This window comes from Otolemur garnettii, unplaced genomic scaffold (genome assembly GCF_000181295.1).
Source record: "Otolemur garnettii isolate 467f Iridium unplaced genomic scaffold, OtoGar3 scaffold00001, whole genome shotgun sequence".
Taxonomy (NCBI): domain Eukaryota; kingdom Metazoa; phylum Chordata; class Mammalia; order Primates; family Galagidae; genus Otolemur; species Otolemur garnettii.
Window position 1 is genome coordinate 62,393,003 of NW_003852396.1, and position 18,124 is coordinate 62,411,126.

At 38.8% G+C, this 18,124-nt stretch overlaps 1 protein-coding gene across 1 annotated transcript in view; it reads left to right on the forward strand.

Moving 5' to 3' along the window:
• TRIM44 (tripartite motif containing 44) overlaps nt 1-18,124 on the forward strand; it is a 115,818-nt gene that overhangs the window by 13,495 nt on the left and 84,199 nt on the right. Inside the window, exon 2 of the mRNA XM_003781233.2 lies at nt 10,237-10,314. Within this exon, the coding sequence (XP_003781281.1) occupies nt 10,237-10,314 (78 nt within the window). The remainder of the gene's footprint in view (nt 1-10,236; nt 10,315-18,124) is intronic.

Sequence of the window (18,124 nt, forward strand, 5' to 3'; positions counted from 1 at the left end):
TTGTTTGGCGGGTCCGGGCTGGGGATTCAAACCTGCCACCTTAGGTGTACGTGGCTGGCGCCTTAGCCGGTTGAGCCACAGGCGCCGAGCCTGTATTAACTATTAACTAAATGTATGATATGAACTATTAATAATCTCATCTAGTCCCAGGGCATTCATGAAGAGCTGAAAGAGATAGTCCTGAATAATAGTTTACTGTATCAGTGTTTACATTGGGATTAAGTTTGACTGTATCTAAAGTTATGAAATAATTTGGAAAAGTCCAAAATAATAGCAACTCAAACAAGAGATAAAAAATAAACACAAGATAGGTGTTTATTTTTGTCTTATGTAGAAGTCATCTGAGTGCAGGCATTCTAAGGTTGGTGTGGAAGAACCACAAAGTTAGGAATCTAGGCTCTTTTCTAGCTCCCCTCTGATATCCTTTAGTGTGATCCTTGTCGTGGACTAAGCTGGAGGTCTAGCAAGCACTTCCAAGTTTCAGAATAACAGATATAGAAAAGTCAGCAAAGGCATACCCCTCTATTTTAAGGGAGCTCTCCAGAAGTTACATACATTGCTGCTATGTTTCATTGGCTAGAACTCAATTCCTTTTCATTTCTAGTGCAAAGATAGTTGGGCATCAGTCATTTCTCCAGGCCACAGTGTGTCCAGCTAAAAGTTAAAGTGCTGTTACTAAGGAAGAATGGGAGAATGAATATTGAGGAATCAAATATTCTTTGCCCCATTTGGCAAAGAATGTAATTGATGTATGTGAGTCCTGGCTTTACCACCTACTACCATGTCATGTCAAGTAATTGACTCAGCCTCTCTGAGTCTTGGTTTCTTCTTCATTGACATGGGCATAATAATGGTTTCTCCTCTCTGGGTTATGGGAAGGAACAAGCAAGATCATAGATGTAAAGAACTTAGCACAGTGCCTGGAGGATACAATAATAAGCCGTCAGCAATGGCTCTTATTCATATTGCTGTTATAGTAAGGTTCTATTCTGAATTCAATTCCAGACAAGTTAGTCTGGCAGCAGTAGAAGTTCTGGACACCAAGTTTCTTGGGTGAAAATTGTTCAGCCCCCACTCCTTCTGTTCCTTCTGCCTGCTTTAATCTGGTGGGTAGATAGGCTGGTGAAAAACTTGTCTTTAGAGAAGAGGCTTCTGTATATTTCAGTGTCCTGCTGGTGCCTTATGCACTAGCTAACCAAAACACAGCTGGTAGGTCTAATTTTAGGTTCACAAGTCTTTCTGGTTGTCCTCTTTAGATTCTGTTTTACATTCTGAACTGTGGGAAATTTTTATAGAAGCAGAGGGAAGGTGGGGACAATATACCATTTACTTTCTGATTAGAAAATAGCCTCCATTTTCTTTCTAGTAGGCAGTCATGGGGAAAGATGTAAGGTTGAGTTTACATAGGCTCCCATACTGTTCTCTTCTCTGTACTTCAGGTCTATGTGAACCCTGGCAAGATATAACCTGTGTTGAGTGGTAGACTCTGACTTTATGTGTATGAAGAATGAAAATGATAACCTTTGGCTGAGCCTATAAAACTAAGAGAGTCTCATGTAGAAACTTGTGTCTGTTGTTGGATTTTGAGGCTCATTCCAGAGATGAGAAAAATAATAATAAATAATAGCTATCTTTTTTTAGTGGTTTGAAACTAGGTACTTTTCATACACTATTTCATTTGATCCCCAATACAACTCCACAATAAGTTGTGTTGTTATGATTACCATTTTCTAGGTTAGGAAACTAATATTCAGAGAAGTTGAATTTTGCCAAAGATTACTCAGCTACCAAGTGGAAGGACTAGGATTTGTTTATTTATTTATTTTGCAGTTTTTGGCTAGGGCTGGGTTTGAACCCTACTCCTTTGAGCCACAGGCGCCACCCAAGGACTGGGATTTTAATCCAGGTCTGATACCAAAGTATATATTCTTTCCCCCCTTCCATTTTGCTGTTACTCATATTAATTATTTCCACTCATATGTAAGCTTTCTAAGTTAGACTGACATTTTCTCCTGAAATTTATTATCTGTATAAAGGTATGTAATAAGTAAAGACTTTTTGAATATCCTAAAACTATTTTTTCTCTTCTCTCTGAAGTTTTCTTCCGTATATTTTACAGAACATTTTGATTAGTAGCAAATTCTTTTGTTCATTTTATTATTCAACACTTTTCTGGATTAGTACCTGATAGTAGGTAGTCACTAACTGTATTTTTATTTAATTAATAATAACAATAACTAAAATTTATTGAGAACTTAGCTTGTAAACTTTCTACATATTAGTGCATTTAATTTTTATCACAATTCTTTGAAGTGTAGTATTTACTAAGATACATTTATTATTTGAAGTTAGTGGCATGATTTTTCCTTTTGATCCATTCATTCGACATGTATTGGAATTTATATTCTATGAGCAAAACTGACAATAAACAAGTTAAATAATAAATAATATTTAAAATCATAAGTGTTATGAATAAACTTGGGAAGGAGATGGGAGTGAGTAGGGTGTGGGAATGAGAGAGAGGCTGTTTAAGGATCTTTCATATTTTATTCTAAATAGCCATAGACTATTTAAGAAAGGGAATAAGTAATCTGATTTACATTCTTAAAACTTCACTCTCGTTCCTGTGTGGAAAGTGGACCGTAGGATATCAAGAGTCAGAGCAGTATTGCTGCTTGAACTAGGTTGGGAGTAATGGGGATGGTGAAGAGTCTGTGTCCGCCTGAGATGGCAGTTATTTTAGAGTTAGATCCAGAAAGACTTGTTGATAGACCCAAGAATGATTTTGGGCCTGAGCAACTAAAGGTGTTGGCTTATCATAGGAGTGGGTTAGAGTTGGAAAATGAAGTGTTGCGAGAAAAGTGGTAAATACTTTCATACATGGGATAGTGGTACTACAATTTAGTTTCATTTCCTTTTGAAATGTATTCCATCTTCTAACCTTTTTTCACTGTTTCTCCCAAACGATTTTTACAAAAAGTTGGATTGATTTTTTTTTTTTTTTTTAAGCAATGGTGTCAGCAAAAAGCCAGTGGAATAGGAAGAAAAACCTCAAACTGACAGCCAGTATTCTTTCCAAATGCAGCATCTTCTGAATCTTTGTAACACAAAATTCAATATTTAGGAGCCAGTTTAGGATATTTATGTGATTTATATTTACAGATTTGCTGACTCTTTACTTTTCTTTTGGGTATCCAGCTGGTTATTGGCATTAGACTAGACCAACTTCCATAAAAGCGCAAGAGATTGTCAAGAAATACTTCCTCCTGTTCCAATACCACTTTCTTTACCCACCTACCATATTCCACCTTGTTTCTTCCCCTTCTCCACTTTTAAAGTGTATTTACATTGGACTGAACTGTGTCAGTCTGGCCTTTGGGATGAATGAATATGTGTATATCTGGATATGGTATTCTGCGCTCCTTTGAAGAAAGATGTCCCAATCTCTTGGTATTCAAAACAAGGAAACGTAGAGCTGGGAAACTTTCAAAGAGAGTTCCTTCCCGGGCTAGCAACTTTGGATATCTGTCGGAAAGGTAAAGTAAATGAAAGAAGCAGGGTAAGATAACTCTGGCAAGCTGGAGAGAGCTTGCTTTGCCTAAAGTGTATAGCTGCTAATCACCTTCAGCCATGCACTGGGAACAGGAGCACAGTACAGTCCATGTTCTTTAGATTTTCAGAAGAAGCTAGAAATAGATGTGTCTCCTGATTTTTAAATGGGGCAACGCTCTAAAAGCTAAAGAAAATATTTGGGTAAGCTGCTGGCTATGAATTCATAGCTTCCGATCTAGCCAGTTTTCCTTACTTAAATTAGAGAAACACCCAGAGATGTAATGACTTTCCTAAACTCACACAGCAGTTACTGGCAGAGCAAGGAATAGAACCTGGGTCTTTCTCTTTGTGCAACGCTCTTTACACTAGGAACACTAAAGGTTTTTTGGGATCTGAGGAAAGCTAATGTCTCAAATAGTACATGGACAGCCCAAAGTTTGCATACACATTTGAGGGTTTTAGACCCCTTGAAATCTATACATGAATACTAAGTAAAAAAAATCCTCTCTTACACCTGCTATTCTTGTGTTTGCAATGTATAAAACATGGGCAAACTCATGGGAAGAAGCAGGAGCCTTAGGTCTCTTATTTCTGCCTCTCTCCTTTCCTTCTTTCCTCCCTCCCTGCCTGTCCTCCTGATTGCCTTTTTTTAATTTTGTATGCCACATCTTAATTATGCAATTAATAGAAATACACGTATGTAAGTCTAAAACTCTTCTACTATTCCCAATACCATTCTCAGCAATAATTGTTTTGGTAATCTTTTACATACATATATATAATCTATAGAAAATAATAGTTTTATGGGTTTTAAAAGAATTCCACTTTGCAAGTTTTTAAAAAATTTGACAGTGTATATTGCCTTGTATCCAGATACATACAGATTTATTTTATTCTCTTTATTTGCTACGTCACGTTTCCTACTTTGTTAATTCCACAGTTTATTTAGCCACACGCTATTGATGAGTAATGCCTAGGATTTTTATAGGTATTTTTTGTTGTTGTTGTTGCAGTTTTTAGCCAGGACAAAGTTTGAACCCGCCACCTATTGTATGTGGGGCCAGCGCCTCACTCCCTGAGCCACAGGCACTGCCCGAGTTTGACAGTTTTTTGTTATTACAAATAAGGCTGTAGTAAATACTTTTGTGCATGCTTTTTTGACAGATGTGCTAATGTTTCTCAAGGGAAAACCAGAAGTGGACTTGCCAGGCATGTGATTTCAGAGTAGCATTATCATGTTATACATCCATCAGCAACATCTGGATGCCCCCAATTCCCTCAAAGGCCCTTAACACTGTTACCAGATTACAGTTTTTTTCAGTTCAATGGGTAATAAATGATACCTTAATTATGAGTAAATTTGAGCATCTTTTGATATGTTTATTAGCCATTTCACATTGCTATTATGTTCATATTTTAGGTTGGGATTTTCTTTGGGCTTATTTGGCTTTTTCTTACTGGTTTATAGAAATTCCCTATGTGCTGCTTTTGTGTGTGTGTATTTTTGATACCTGCCTCTTCTGTTGTATGTATAAATCTTTTTCATTTGGACCTTTCTGATCCTGGTTTTACCACTGACTGGTTCTGTGATTTTGGGAATCTTGTTGTCAAAGCCATTTTTCTCCTTGTGAAGTGAGAATATGTTACCTCTTAGTCATTGTGTTACTGTGAAATGCCAGTGAAAGAGTGTATGAGCTCTGTGACTTTTGGGTTTCTCATTTGATTTTCACCAGCCATTTTTCTCAACTGTAAAGTGAGAAGAGAACACACTTTTTTTTAGAGTTATTGTGAAATGCCAGAGAAAGAGCATGTGAAAGTGCTTTGGAAAGTAAAGAATACTTTCAAGTAAAGCTCTTTGTCCTTTCTTTGGTTTTATTTTGGCTCGTACCTGGGAGCTGGCTCTTTTGAAGCGTTCCACACTTCTACCGGTTAATCAAATTCTGAGGGGTGGGTGTCGCAACACAGAACTTGTCTTTTTTTATTCATTAGGCTTTAGGGGAGGAAAGAGGTAAATAAACAAGATCTGCTCAGGCTGAACTCCTATGTTCTTGGAATGCATTTGGATGGGATAGAGGTGAGAAGTACAGATATCATGAGGATCATCCCACTTCTTTGCTTGTCATGGTGCTCATCTCAAAGATTGACATGGTAGAATCTGGTCATCTGTGGAACCAAATGTCAACAAGGTTGTAATTAGCCTTCCTTTTGTTACTTTCCTGGTCCACTTCTCATTTAGAACACAGGTGTTAAGGCAGCTGTTTTGTTCTAACAGTTGGGGAACATATAAGTATATAATCTCCTGTTCTGGTTATCTTTTGACTAGTAACTGCCCTAACAAAAATAAAATAATTAACCATAGCATGGTGCCACCCTATGGGATACTCATACTCAGATATCATTCTTAGATCCAGGTAAATCTGTGCTGCTGCTGCCCTATATCCCATCACTTTTTTTCATTTCTTTCTTTCCTTTTTTTTTTTTGAGACAGAGCCTCAAGCTGTCACCCTGGGTAGAGTGCTATGGCATCACAGCTCACAGCAACCTCCAACTCCTAGCTTAAGTGATTCTCTTGCCTCAGCCTCCCAAGTAGCTGGGACTACAGGTGCCCGCCACAACACCAAGCTATTTTTTGATTGCAGCCATCATTGTTGTTTGATGGGTCTGGGCTGGATTTGAACCCACCAGCTCAGGTATATGTGGCTGGCGCCTTAGCCGCTTGAGCCACAGGCGCCAAGCCACATTTCTTTTTTTTTGAGGAGGGATGTTAGAGACAGGGTCTTGCTCTGTCTCCCAAGCTAGAGTGCAGGGGCTGCATTATAGCTTAGTGCAACCTCAAACTTCCAGGCTCAAGTGGTCCTCCTACTTCAGCCTCCCAAGTAGGTGAATTACAGGCATGCACCACCATGCTTAACTAATTTTCTCTCTCTCCCCCTTTTTTTTTTTCTTTTTTTTTGTATGTGTGTGTGTAGAGACAGGGTCTCGCTCTTACTCAGGCTGGTCTCCGACTGGTCTCAAGCAGTCCTCCTGCCTTAGTCTTCCTAATTGCTAGGATTACAGGTGTGAGCCGTCATGTCTGTCTTGTCCTATGCTTTTGAAGGCCCATCCTTTGGCCATGCCTGCTCCCTTCTAGACCACTCTCTATTTAACCAGGATCCCAAAATTACCTGAGAAAATAATCCTGAGCCTGCTTCCAGGGCTTGGGGAGCCTCTTCCTGAGTCTGTCCTCCAAAAAAAAAAGTAACTCATTTTAAGAGAGGAAAAAACTTTATTAAAATTATAATGCTCTATATACCAATAACAAAAGATGAATAAAGGTCACATTGAGCACCTCTTTTACTTGCAGAAGTCAAACATGACTTGAGTGTTGCAAATTTAATACAGTTTTTTTTTCTATCTTATTTTTGGCATTCTCTGTATGTGTCCCTAGGTCTCAGGTGTAGCTAAGGGGTGACTGAGAGGGATGTTTTCAGAGCTTGGACATACTAGCGTCAACACCTATGCACAAGGCCTCTTGCGGTGCAGGAAGGGACTGGATTATGGAAAAAGCAATGGGGAGGGTGGATTGGGGATCAGACTGTTCCATTTGGACTCTTGTCCCAGCTCTGCAGCCCTCAAGTTCTGGTCCACCCAGAGGAGATGCTCCCTTTTAACCAAGTGCTTGTTTTATTTTATTTTTTAAGTCATTGGGGAAGGGTTTCTTTACCACTCATTTATACAGGCCAAGTGTAGCAGGCTTAACATAGAGTCCAGGTGATCATTTTGAACAGTTCTCAGAGAGTGGGATGGTGGGGGTAGAACAGGTGAGTTCCCTGAAGGGAGGTGCTCTTCAGGTGCTTCTTCTTTGTCTCCCCCCCCCGTAGGTGGTGATGCTGATGCTTTGTGAAAAGGAGGAAGGATTCTGCTGACACAATGAATTTTTATGAAAGAAAGCAGAGAGTTTCCCTCTCTCTGTATACCGCACATCTGCCTGCAGACAAGCTGTCTGCTTCTTAGGGATTCCTTCGTCATCATTTTATTTCTTTTCTGAAGGTTTTAAGGCACAGTTTGGTGCATTCCTTTCTGTTCTCCAGAGCCGGGGGAAAGTCATTATAAATCAGGGCTCTTACCAAAGAGCTTAAAATGGGCGCTGGCAGCTGGGATGTAGAGGAAGAGAGCTTTCCAGGGACAAGTGACCTGCTTGTTCAGCCAATGAGAAGTAGGTTAGAGAAATGACATCACCAGACAGGCTTTATTGTCTGATCATCTCGTAAAAGCAGGATTGTGTCTGGCAACTTGGCCCTTTTTTTAGATACTTCAGGTCTCACCCACACCCTGGTATGTGACCTTTAGATTCTTTTGCCCAGCTGTCTGCTGTGAGACCTCAGAGATTAAAGATTTAAATTAGTGGCAAAATTAGGGGAATTGTAAACTGTTATTTTAAGAAATGGAAATTATTAAATATAGGACCTCGGCTAGCAGGGAAATGTGATTTAAGTTTTGTCTGGAGAGTACATCTAAAGTGGATATTGGTCATAGTCATGTTACATTGCATTTTTACTGTGTAGACTTGGAAGGGAAGGTCAGAGGGGAAAAAAAGACTGAGCCTTTAGGGTATTTTAATCCATACAGTGGGGTCTTACTATCTCCTGTTTTGGAAGAATTGAAATTGGTTCTGCAAATTTAGAAAATATGTTATCATTGATTTAGAGACCAGTTTGTAGAAAGAGACATTCATAATGTTTATTTATGCCTATACTTGCTTATTGCTCCTTCCTCCATAAAAACAACAGTGATTTTACTTCCTCATGCTGCTTTTCACTCACTGTGAAATGAATGGTCCTACCTTATCCCATTAAGTTGGTGAGATAAGAAAATTAACTCATGATTTTTAGATTGTGCTACACACATATATTGTCTTATTATTAGGGTATTCATGTCTTAAGATTGTACATTCATTCATTCATTTGCTGGGCAGTATTTTACAACACCTTGATGCTAGGCGCAAGAGATACAGAGATAGGAAGAAAGTAGTCCCTATCCTTAAGGAACTTAAAACACCATGAGATAGACAATAATGGTAAATAATTTCTCATACTTCCTATTGTGTTTGCCATATGCCAGGCCCTGTTTAAACACCTTGATATATGTTAACTCATTTAACCTTATTAAAACTTTATGAAATAGGTACTATTATTAATGCTACATTTTATAGATAAAGAAATCGAGACACAGAGAGGCTAAGTGACCTGCTTAAAACCACATAGCTAGTGGTAGATTCGGGCTTTGAATCTAGGCCTTGTGGAGCTCTAGAATCTATGCTGTAAATCTGACCTGACCGATATAGTAGTCACTGGCCACATGTGGCTTTGTAGCATTTGCAGTATGACCAGTTTCAGTTGAATTGGGCTATAATTATGCTCATTCTAGATTTCAAAGACCTAGTAAGAAAAAATATATAAAATATCTCATGTTGAAATTCTATGTTGCAATGATAATATTTTGAATGTACTGAGTTAAATTTGGTGATTAATTTCACTTTTTTATTGTAGCTACTAGAAAACTTAAAATTATACAGAGTGGCCATAATAGTTACAACTATTTAAATTGCACATGAACTTCATGGCCACCCGGTATATATGGCTTGTATGTGGGCTCACATCATTTTTAAATTGAGCTGTTCTACTCTAAATCATTACACTGAAATAATAATAATAGCATGTGACATTTTCTTAAAATTTTTTTTCAGAGATAAAGTCTTATCTTACTCTGTCACCCAGGCTGGAGTACAGTGTGGTCATAGCTTACTATAGCTTCAAATTCCTGGGATCAAGTGATTCTCCTGACCCAGCCTCCCAAGTAGTGGGGTCTACAGGTGCACATAACCATACCTGGTTAACTTTTAGGTTTTTTGTAGAGATGAGGTCTTTCTGTGTTGCTTAGACTGGGCTTAGATTCCTAGGCTCAAGCCATCTTTTCACCTCAGCTTCCCAGTGTCTCCTTGTGAAAGTGCTGGGATTATAGTCCTCAATTGAGTTACCACACCTGGCCATGTAGTTTGTTAGCACTGTATGCTACATACTGTGCTAATACCTTTACAAACATTTTTTAAATTAAGACTTAGGAAATCTCCATTTATTATCCCTATTTTATAGAAGGGGTACAAAGTTTTGAGAATGTAGTAGAAATCAGCTAATGATGAACTTCAAGTTTAAAACTATTTCTGACTCAAAAGCCTATGTTCTTAATTAGCAATGGTAATTCTATTTACAGTTGAATCTCAAGCTATTTCTTTGTTTCAATTTTCATAATTAATATGGAATACTTCTGTATCTGACATGTAAAGATCTAAAATGAAATTCAGTAGATCATGGCATAGGCATCCCAGATGGAAATCTCTTTTACAGAGCCTCAGTTCTCAGTGAATACCGACTCAGTTGAGCCTGAGATGAAGCAGTGAATCAGCCTGTGCAAATTGCATTTAATTTTCATTCCATATAGTTTTCTCAGATCACTGGGCACTTTATGTCCTGACCTTCTTTGTCTGTAGAGAAGGGGAAGAAGGGCAATGCAGCTCTGTTTAGTTATTTGGTTCTCTTTGCTGATAAGAAAAAACTGCTTTTTATTTCATTGTTCTCTGAACTGCTGTTTGTGTTTGAGAGAGCAGCAAAATGCTACCTAGTGACCCCTGACTTTTCTTTTTTCTAGAGCAAAGACTCAGGTGGACTGAAGGCAGCTATGATAGAGTTGGTGGAAAGGCTAAAGTTCAAGAGCTCAGACCCTAAGGTAAGTATTATTTTAGAATTGATTGGATGTTGGTACTCTTGGCATTATATTCTCCTTGAGCTAAATTCAAGGGGTCTTAGTGGTCATCTGTCCAAACATTGCATTAAGATCTAATTAAGGCTGCCCATCAAAAATAGTGTTCTAATATGCCTGGAGATAAGTCCTCTATTTTTTCTCCCTTCTCTATTTTATGATTTGCAACACATAATCATTAATTGTTTTCCCTGAACTGGAGACAAGTGCATTTTTAATCTTCCTTTACTGGGCCGTTGAGACTTCAGTCATCTGTGTCCATTAAATCCAGCCAAAGGCATCTGAGATACTGTTCAGCTTAAAGCTGGGGGCTGGAATAGGATCCCAACCCATCCAGTTTGTGTTCAGCATTAGCATCTTGTCTCTCCCCGACTTGAAGGAGCCAGCTGCCACAGTGAACACTTTTGTCCTCACAACCTGGAGTCTGGTTTGTGAAATGGCTTAAGCATCCCAGCTTTGTTTCAAGATGTTAGGGCCTGGAGGGTTGATATTCTGGGAGACACCATACCAGGGTGGGGGTGGACTTGGAACTGAACGTGCTAGGGTGTGGGGGATGGATTATGACTAACAGACTCCCTTCTTCTTTCTACCCAGACACTTAACTGTGGCACTACCTGGTATTGGGGCCAGCTGGCTCTGCTTCAGTCTTAAAGCCTCTCACAATTAAATAGGAAAAGGAGCATGATTCTATTTTACCTGTGTATCTTTTTGTTTTCTATATTATTTATAAGGGGAATGGGACTAGTATTTATTTCTTAAGCATTTATTGAGAGCCAGCCACTGTATGTGGAGCCTTATATAATTGTGCTAATACATAACAAAATTTTAACCATTTTTAAGTGTAAAGTTCAATGGCATTAAGTACATTCATATTGTCATGCAACCATTACCACCATTCATCTCCAGAACTTTTTCATTATCCCACATTGGAACTCTTTACCTTCTTTCTAAATCACTTCCTCTCTCCCTCTTTATACTTTTTGATTACTGTAACAACCCTGTAAAGTAGCTTATTGTTCCTATTTTATCAATGTGGACACTGAGACTTAGGTAGAATCATGTGCTCCAAATCTGCTATGAAGTAGTGGAGAGGGTCACATTCTGACTCCAGTGCTGGACTTTTTCTTTTATGTCATGTTGGAAACCAAACATTGAGTTTGTTCTTTTTCTTTTCTTGGAGACAAAGTCTCACTTTGTCACCCTGGGTTGAGTGCCGTGGTGTCATAGCTCACAACAACCTCAAACTCTTGGGCTCAAGCGATTCTCTAGCCTCAGCCTCCCAAGAAGCTGAGATTAGAGTTGCCCACCACAACACCCAGCTATTTTTTCTTTTTCTTTTTCTTTTTTTTAAAGAGGAGGTCTCGCTCTGGCTCAGGCTGGTATTGGACTTGTATGCTCAGGCAGTTCACCCACCTTGGCCTCCCAGAGTGTCAGGATTACAGGCATGAGCCACCATGCCTGGCCTGAAACATTGGGTTTTTATCACCTTTCTACCATATAATCACTTTATACCTCAGTTTTCTGAACTAAAAACACTATGTGAGGCAGAGCCTCAGACAGTGGCAGGCACCTCAAAAGGTGACTTTGGCCACCAATCTAGAAAATAATTTTTTCTTCATATGACATTAAAGTTTGGGGGCATTGATAATATCTCTTGTCTTCTGGTGTAGTTAAGGTTCTGGAAGTAGAGAATATCTTGATAAAAAAAATTAGGATAACCTTAATCAGCTTTTACAGCTCTAAGTAGGAGGTTCCATGTCATAAGTAGTTTTCCCTTAGTAAAGATGACACAGTCACTTTTCTTAATAAATTTCTCTGGTTTCAGCCTATGCTAAGGGGAGATACTATATTTTCTGTTTCTGCATTACCCATGTGCTTCTAATCAGCAGGGCAGTGAAGAGTAAGAGGATGTATGCAAATAACACTAAGTAGTCTCTGTATATGATGATAATATAGGTAAAGTGCTTTGGGATCCTTTATGAATGTATGTAGTGCTTCTGATGGGATGCTTGCCAAAAGTGAAAGAATTGAGTGGTCCTATGAGAAGCATCCATGGAAGCTTCAAGATTTTCCCATGATGCTTTATAAGCTAAAGGATATTTGCATGGACCTGACTTAATCTTGGGTATGTGTGTACACCCACACACACCTCTCTTTTACCATCTCTTTATCTTGCCCTGGATCACTTACCACCAACATATTTTATTTTCAGGCCCCTTCTTAGTCTATCATGTGCATATACCATATGTATTTGAAGCCAGCTTGAAGAAGGGTGAATGTAATTGTAGAATGACTGCTAGGTCAGGAAGAGGGGTAAAATATGGGCTACTTAAATATATAATTTCTGCGACAGAGAATATTTTCCTGAAAGTAAAATGGTGTCTTTCTAGAGACTCTTTAAGTTTTTATTCTGTTCTGTTTTTTCTACAGAACGTACTCCTCATTCCCTTTTTGAGTTGGCCTTTTTAAGAAGGGCAGATAGACTCTCTCAGACTTTATGACTTGTCATTTTCTGGCACAGAGGCTTTACATAGAAGCACTGATTGAGTCATGGCTACTGAACACTATCTCTGCCTCACTTCCTCTGTAATTCCCTAAAGCATCACAAAGCTTGATTAGTTCAGACACTGAAGTCTACTGGGAACTGAGTTAATTTTTACCTCTGAGTTTTGCCAGAGAGCAGTAGAAAATGCCTATATTAACCATTTTTACCAGTTATAAAATAATACATGCTAAGAGATTTAAAAACATAGATACTCCTAAATGAAAAGCAAAATAAGTTTACCAAAAGTTAACCAATATTAACAGTTTCGTTTTAAACCTTCTAGATATTTTCCCCCATGGAGATACATTTTTAACAAGTATGTTTATGGTTTTTCAATTGCTTTTTTCATTATGTAGAATATCCTATCTAGATATTCTTCTCTGTCCATACAGTTAATTCTTCTTAATGAGATGCCTCTTTTTATCCAAAACATTTGTTAGATGCCTTCTCTTCTTCCAGATTCACTGGTTCTTAAACTTTGGTGTGTGTGAAAATCACTCAGGGAACTTATTAACTACCTCCAGAGTTTTTGATTCAGTTGATCCGGGGTGTCTAGAGAATTTTCATTTCTATCCAATTCTCAGGTGATCCTGATGGCTCAGAGACTATACTTTGAGAGACTCTGTGTTACACCTTGGCTATTTTTATTCATGCTTATTAATGATTTTTTTTTTACTCTTCAGCAGATAGTCAGAAGAGCCCCTAGAAAAAAGTCCAAGTGACTTTATCTTTGAAAAAAAACCTGGATAAAAATATAGGTTTATTAAATAAATATATTGAGCAGAGGCAGCAAAGCCCATTCAGTAGGGCAGTAATTTATGGTAATGATGGTATAATGAAGTCAGAGCCACTTGAGGACATTTGTGCAGTCTCCTCCTGAAGGGGTTTCCCCAAACCCAAGCAAGCAAGGTGTTTCTGAAATGGTTACAATAATAGCTTGAAGATAGCTCTTGTTCTCATTGATCCATAATCCTAATTTTATTCCCACTATTTGACCTGTGTTCCCTAGTGTGTTTTCCTGCCTCAGGCTTAAAGACTATGAAAGCTTCTGATTGTAGGGAAATCCCCAGAAAAAGCCTAGTAAACAAAGCTAAGGTTATGTAGATTTAAGTTTGTGTGCTCCATTTATAAGAGTTTCTAGTGATTTAGAGACATCAGTCTCTTTCTGGTTCAGAGAGGGAGACACTTAGAAAAGATTTCCTTTATAGATATAAATTTCTCTTACGAATGAGTAACTTCTCTTGTTTTCAGAGCTCTTATCTGCAATTTCTCAAAATATTCAGCTCGAAATAATTCTTCCACCATAAAGGCATATTTTGGGGTGGCCTATTCTGGTCTACAATCATATTTCAGGATAGCATGTCCTGAACCCCATCAATGGTAAGGGAAAGAAGCTGTTCACAACAGACCAAGTATTGTATAATTCCATTTATAAGAAGTGTTCAGAATAGACAAGTTTATAGATAGAAAGTAGACTCAGTATTATGGAGGGCTGAGGGAGATAGAGGGATAGGGGGCTACTGTTAATAGGTACAGAGTTTCTTTTTGGGATATGAAGATGTTCTAAAACTGATTGTAATGATGGTCATACAACTCTGTGAATCTAGTAAAACTGCTGAACTGTATAGTTTAAATGAGTGAATTATAAGGTACGTGAATTATATCTCAGTAAGGCCATTGAAAGAGAAAAACAAGAGATTATTGCCTGAATCTCTTCAGGCAATAAGGTTTTAGACCCTTCAAGTAGAATGTCAGTCTTTTTCTTTTTCCTTTCCTCTTCCACTTAGATAGGAATGAAGGGCAGAAAGAAACCTAGTGATAGCCTCTGGCAGGCAGAGGCAGAATACTACAATTATTAAAAGCCTAGGCTCTGGAATCAGATCTACAAATGCAGATTCTGCCCCTCCCTATCTCCCGCATTGGTAGCTATGGGACCTTGGGCAAATCCTGTGCTTAAGCTTACTATTTCTCAGGGTTTTTTATTTTTCATCTAACAAGTATGGGGTACATATTTCATAGGTGGTTAGGAAGATTAAGTGAGATAATCCATGTAAAGTTCTGTGTATAGCATTCTGTAAACTTAAATAATCGGTGACTAACATGAGAAGATCACACTGAATGGAGGTTTATTAAGCCCAGATTTTTTTTTTTTTTTTTTTTTGAGACAGAGCCTCAAGCTGTCCCCCTGGGTAGAGTGCCGTGGCATTACAGCTCACAGCAACCTCCAGCTCCTGGGCTCAAGCGAGTCTCCTGCCTCCGCCTCCCAAGTAGCTGGGACCACAGGTGCCCGCCACAACACCCGGCTATTTTTTGGTTGCAGCCGTCGTTGTTTGGCGGGTCCGGGCTGGGGATTCGAACCCGCCACCTTAGGTGTATGTGGCTGGCGCCTTAGCCGGTTGAGCTATAGGCGCTGAGCCTAAGCCCAGATTTTAAGAAGGCATCTGGGAAAAACATAGCTATTGTTGAATCTGCAAGAGGGTTTTGGTCTAGGTCATGTTACTTATTGCACAAAGATCTATCTACTGTAGATCATCATAGTAGACCACCTCCTTAAGATGACCTAATTTTCATAGAACTGACATGCACCACATGTACAGTAGGCCTAATTTCTTATGTTAACCACCTCCATATGTTGAATAGTTTGTTATAGTCCCTTGGGTAGTCAACTTACAGAGGTTCTACTATATTGAGACACTGAGGATTTCAAGGGAGAAAGGAATCTTTAATATAACAGAGATCTTATCAAGATAATTGGGGAAACTGCTTCAAATCTGTCTCTCTGACAGAGATCATGGGCTTTTAAAGGAGGGATGACATGCCTGGGGGCAGGTCATGGTATAACTAAAGGGTATAGATGAATTGGGCATAGGTTGTGGGGGATGGTGAATCTTGGCATCAAGAAGTCTGCCCAGAGGTCTTCAGAATCTCAACTCCTTTGTCTTTGGAAAGGAGAAGCAATTTCCAAAGAAATAATTCAAGAGGTCTGGTAATCCAGGTTGAGGGTTATATAGGGGTCATCGAAATTTGTTCAGGGGGCAAGTTACAGCCCACAGATCATCTGTTGTGGACTGGATTCTCCAGAGAAAAGGTTGAGAACTTTTGAAGAAAAAAGCTTAAAAAGGAAAAAGCATGTAAAGGAAAAAGGGGTACATAGGAAAAAGGGAGGAGCGATAGGGGTGAACAATGAGGCAATTGGTGGTATTCTTATGAAGTTCTATTTAGTGCTCATTAAATGTACATAAGATGAAATTCAAAAAAAGTGATTAGAGGAAGTAGTCAATGTGAATGTTCTTAGTGTAGGTAGAACAGTGTTCCTATCTCTTCCTTGATTTGTATCTGTGAAGATAAGCTTGTAATTGACATTGAAAAGTTTGTTTAGTCTACTATCCTATGATTATACTTGACATGCACTCATTCTATAGGAGCTATATCTCATGAAGGGAAGTTTTTAGGGCTGAAATAAATACATATTTTAACCCAAAATACATTTCTGTAACATTTTTGAGATGGCTGCAGGCAAACAGGAATAATGCTATAAACTTTTCTGGGTAGGGAGGTTGGAGGAAGAGATTTGCCTGGAAGAATCTCTGTTAAATGCAGCCAGGCCTTGCTTATTTGATCTAGGATTGGTTTGGTGAGAGTCTGACACCCTTGAAAGTCTAAATAAAAGAATTTCCTTGAGGGCTGTTACTGTTTTTAACACTATTATGAGGTCTGACAATTTAATTCAGGAACTCAACTTAGAAAAGTGCTACATACCTTATTGTTGACTATCACTATGGTCACCTTCAAAGTACTCCCCTTAGCCTTGACCTTGGCCAACTGGTGAGGCTTACCTGCGTAAAAAGACCACCTTGTTAGCCAGGCTTTTTTCCTCCCCCGTACCTAGTCCATTAAAAAAAAAAATACAAAAAAAAACTCTGTTTAGTTATTTTCTGAGCTCCTTTATTTCTTTTTTCTTTTCTTTCTTTCTTTTTTTTTTTTTTTTTTTTTGAGATAGCCTCACTGGGTGCTGTGGCATCATAGCTCACAGCATCCTCTCATTCTGGGCTTGAATGATCCTCTTACCTCAGTCTTCCAAGTACCTGGAATTGCAGGAGCATGTCACTCTGCCTAGCTGGTTTTTCTATTTGTAGCAGAGATGGAGTTTCACTCTTGCTCAGGCTGGTCTCAAACTCCTGAGCTTAACTAATCCACCTGCCTTGGCCTTCCACAGTGCTAGGATTATAGGTGTGAGCCACTGCACCTAGTCGCTTTAAGAGGACCCTTGTACCATCCTGGGGAGAGAATAGAAGTGCTTGTGTAACTCAGTTCTCAGGCTGAGTTCTCTTTTATGCCATAATGAATTTGGGGGGGGGGGCATGTCCTGAGATTTTTATTTTTCCTGTACACTGTAAATGGTGGCTTCTGAGAACTTTCTCCAACTCTTGAGAACCACCATGGCTTCCAACAGAACAAGGTACAAGGGAATAGCTTTCTGCCTGCAGAGTTGAGGAGACCTTCCAATCTTTGCTGAGAAAAGTAAGGCACTTGTTTATAAATAACTAGATTCTATACTTTGATCAATTAACACTTCCCAGGATTAGTGACACAGATTGCAGGTTTTAAAGGGCCATTGATACTGCTTTGAGTGATAATGATATGCAATTAAATTGAGTTCAGTCTCTACTTTGAGGATTCACTTGTGTGGATAACAGGCTGGCTTACACTAAGGGCCTTTCCTGGCTGGATAGTAACTGGCTTAAGTTCAGTGTAGCTCTCTATTGCCTGTTCAAGTCAAGGCAAATATATCTGCCTTGGGAGTGTGCAGCTGTGTGTCCATATATTCCCAATAGAAACAAGAAATCAATGCATAGAAGCAATTATGTTTATTGTTATGAGCAAACTCTCTAGTTAGCAGAACTGCCTGGTGCCAAATTAAAAGAAAAATAAAGAAGCTAAGTCATATTTAAGAAACACATTAGGAGACACATCTCCCCCATAAAGCATATACCACCAAGATTCTTCTCTCCCTACCTCCTCTTCTCCCTTCCCATGCAGCTTTATTCTTTGACTGTTCTTCCTATTGGAGCTCTAAGAGCTCCTAAGTGAACCATTACACAGATCTACTGTAAGCATTTTAAAACTAAGGTGGGCATGGTTTCTGAGCTGCCCAGTGAGCTGAAGCATTCTTAGAAAGCAAAAGGATTGAGTTGTAAATGGCTTAATAAAATTAACACTTTGTGATGTCCT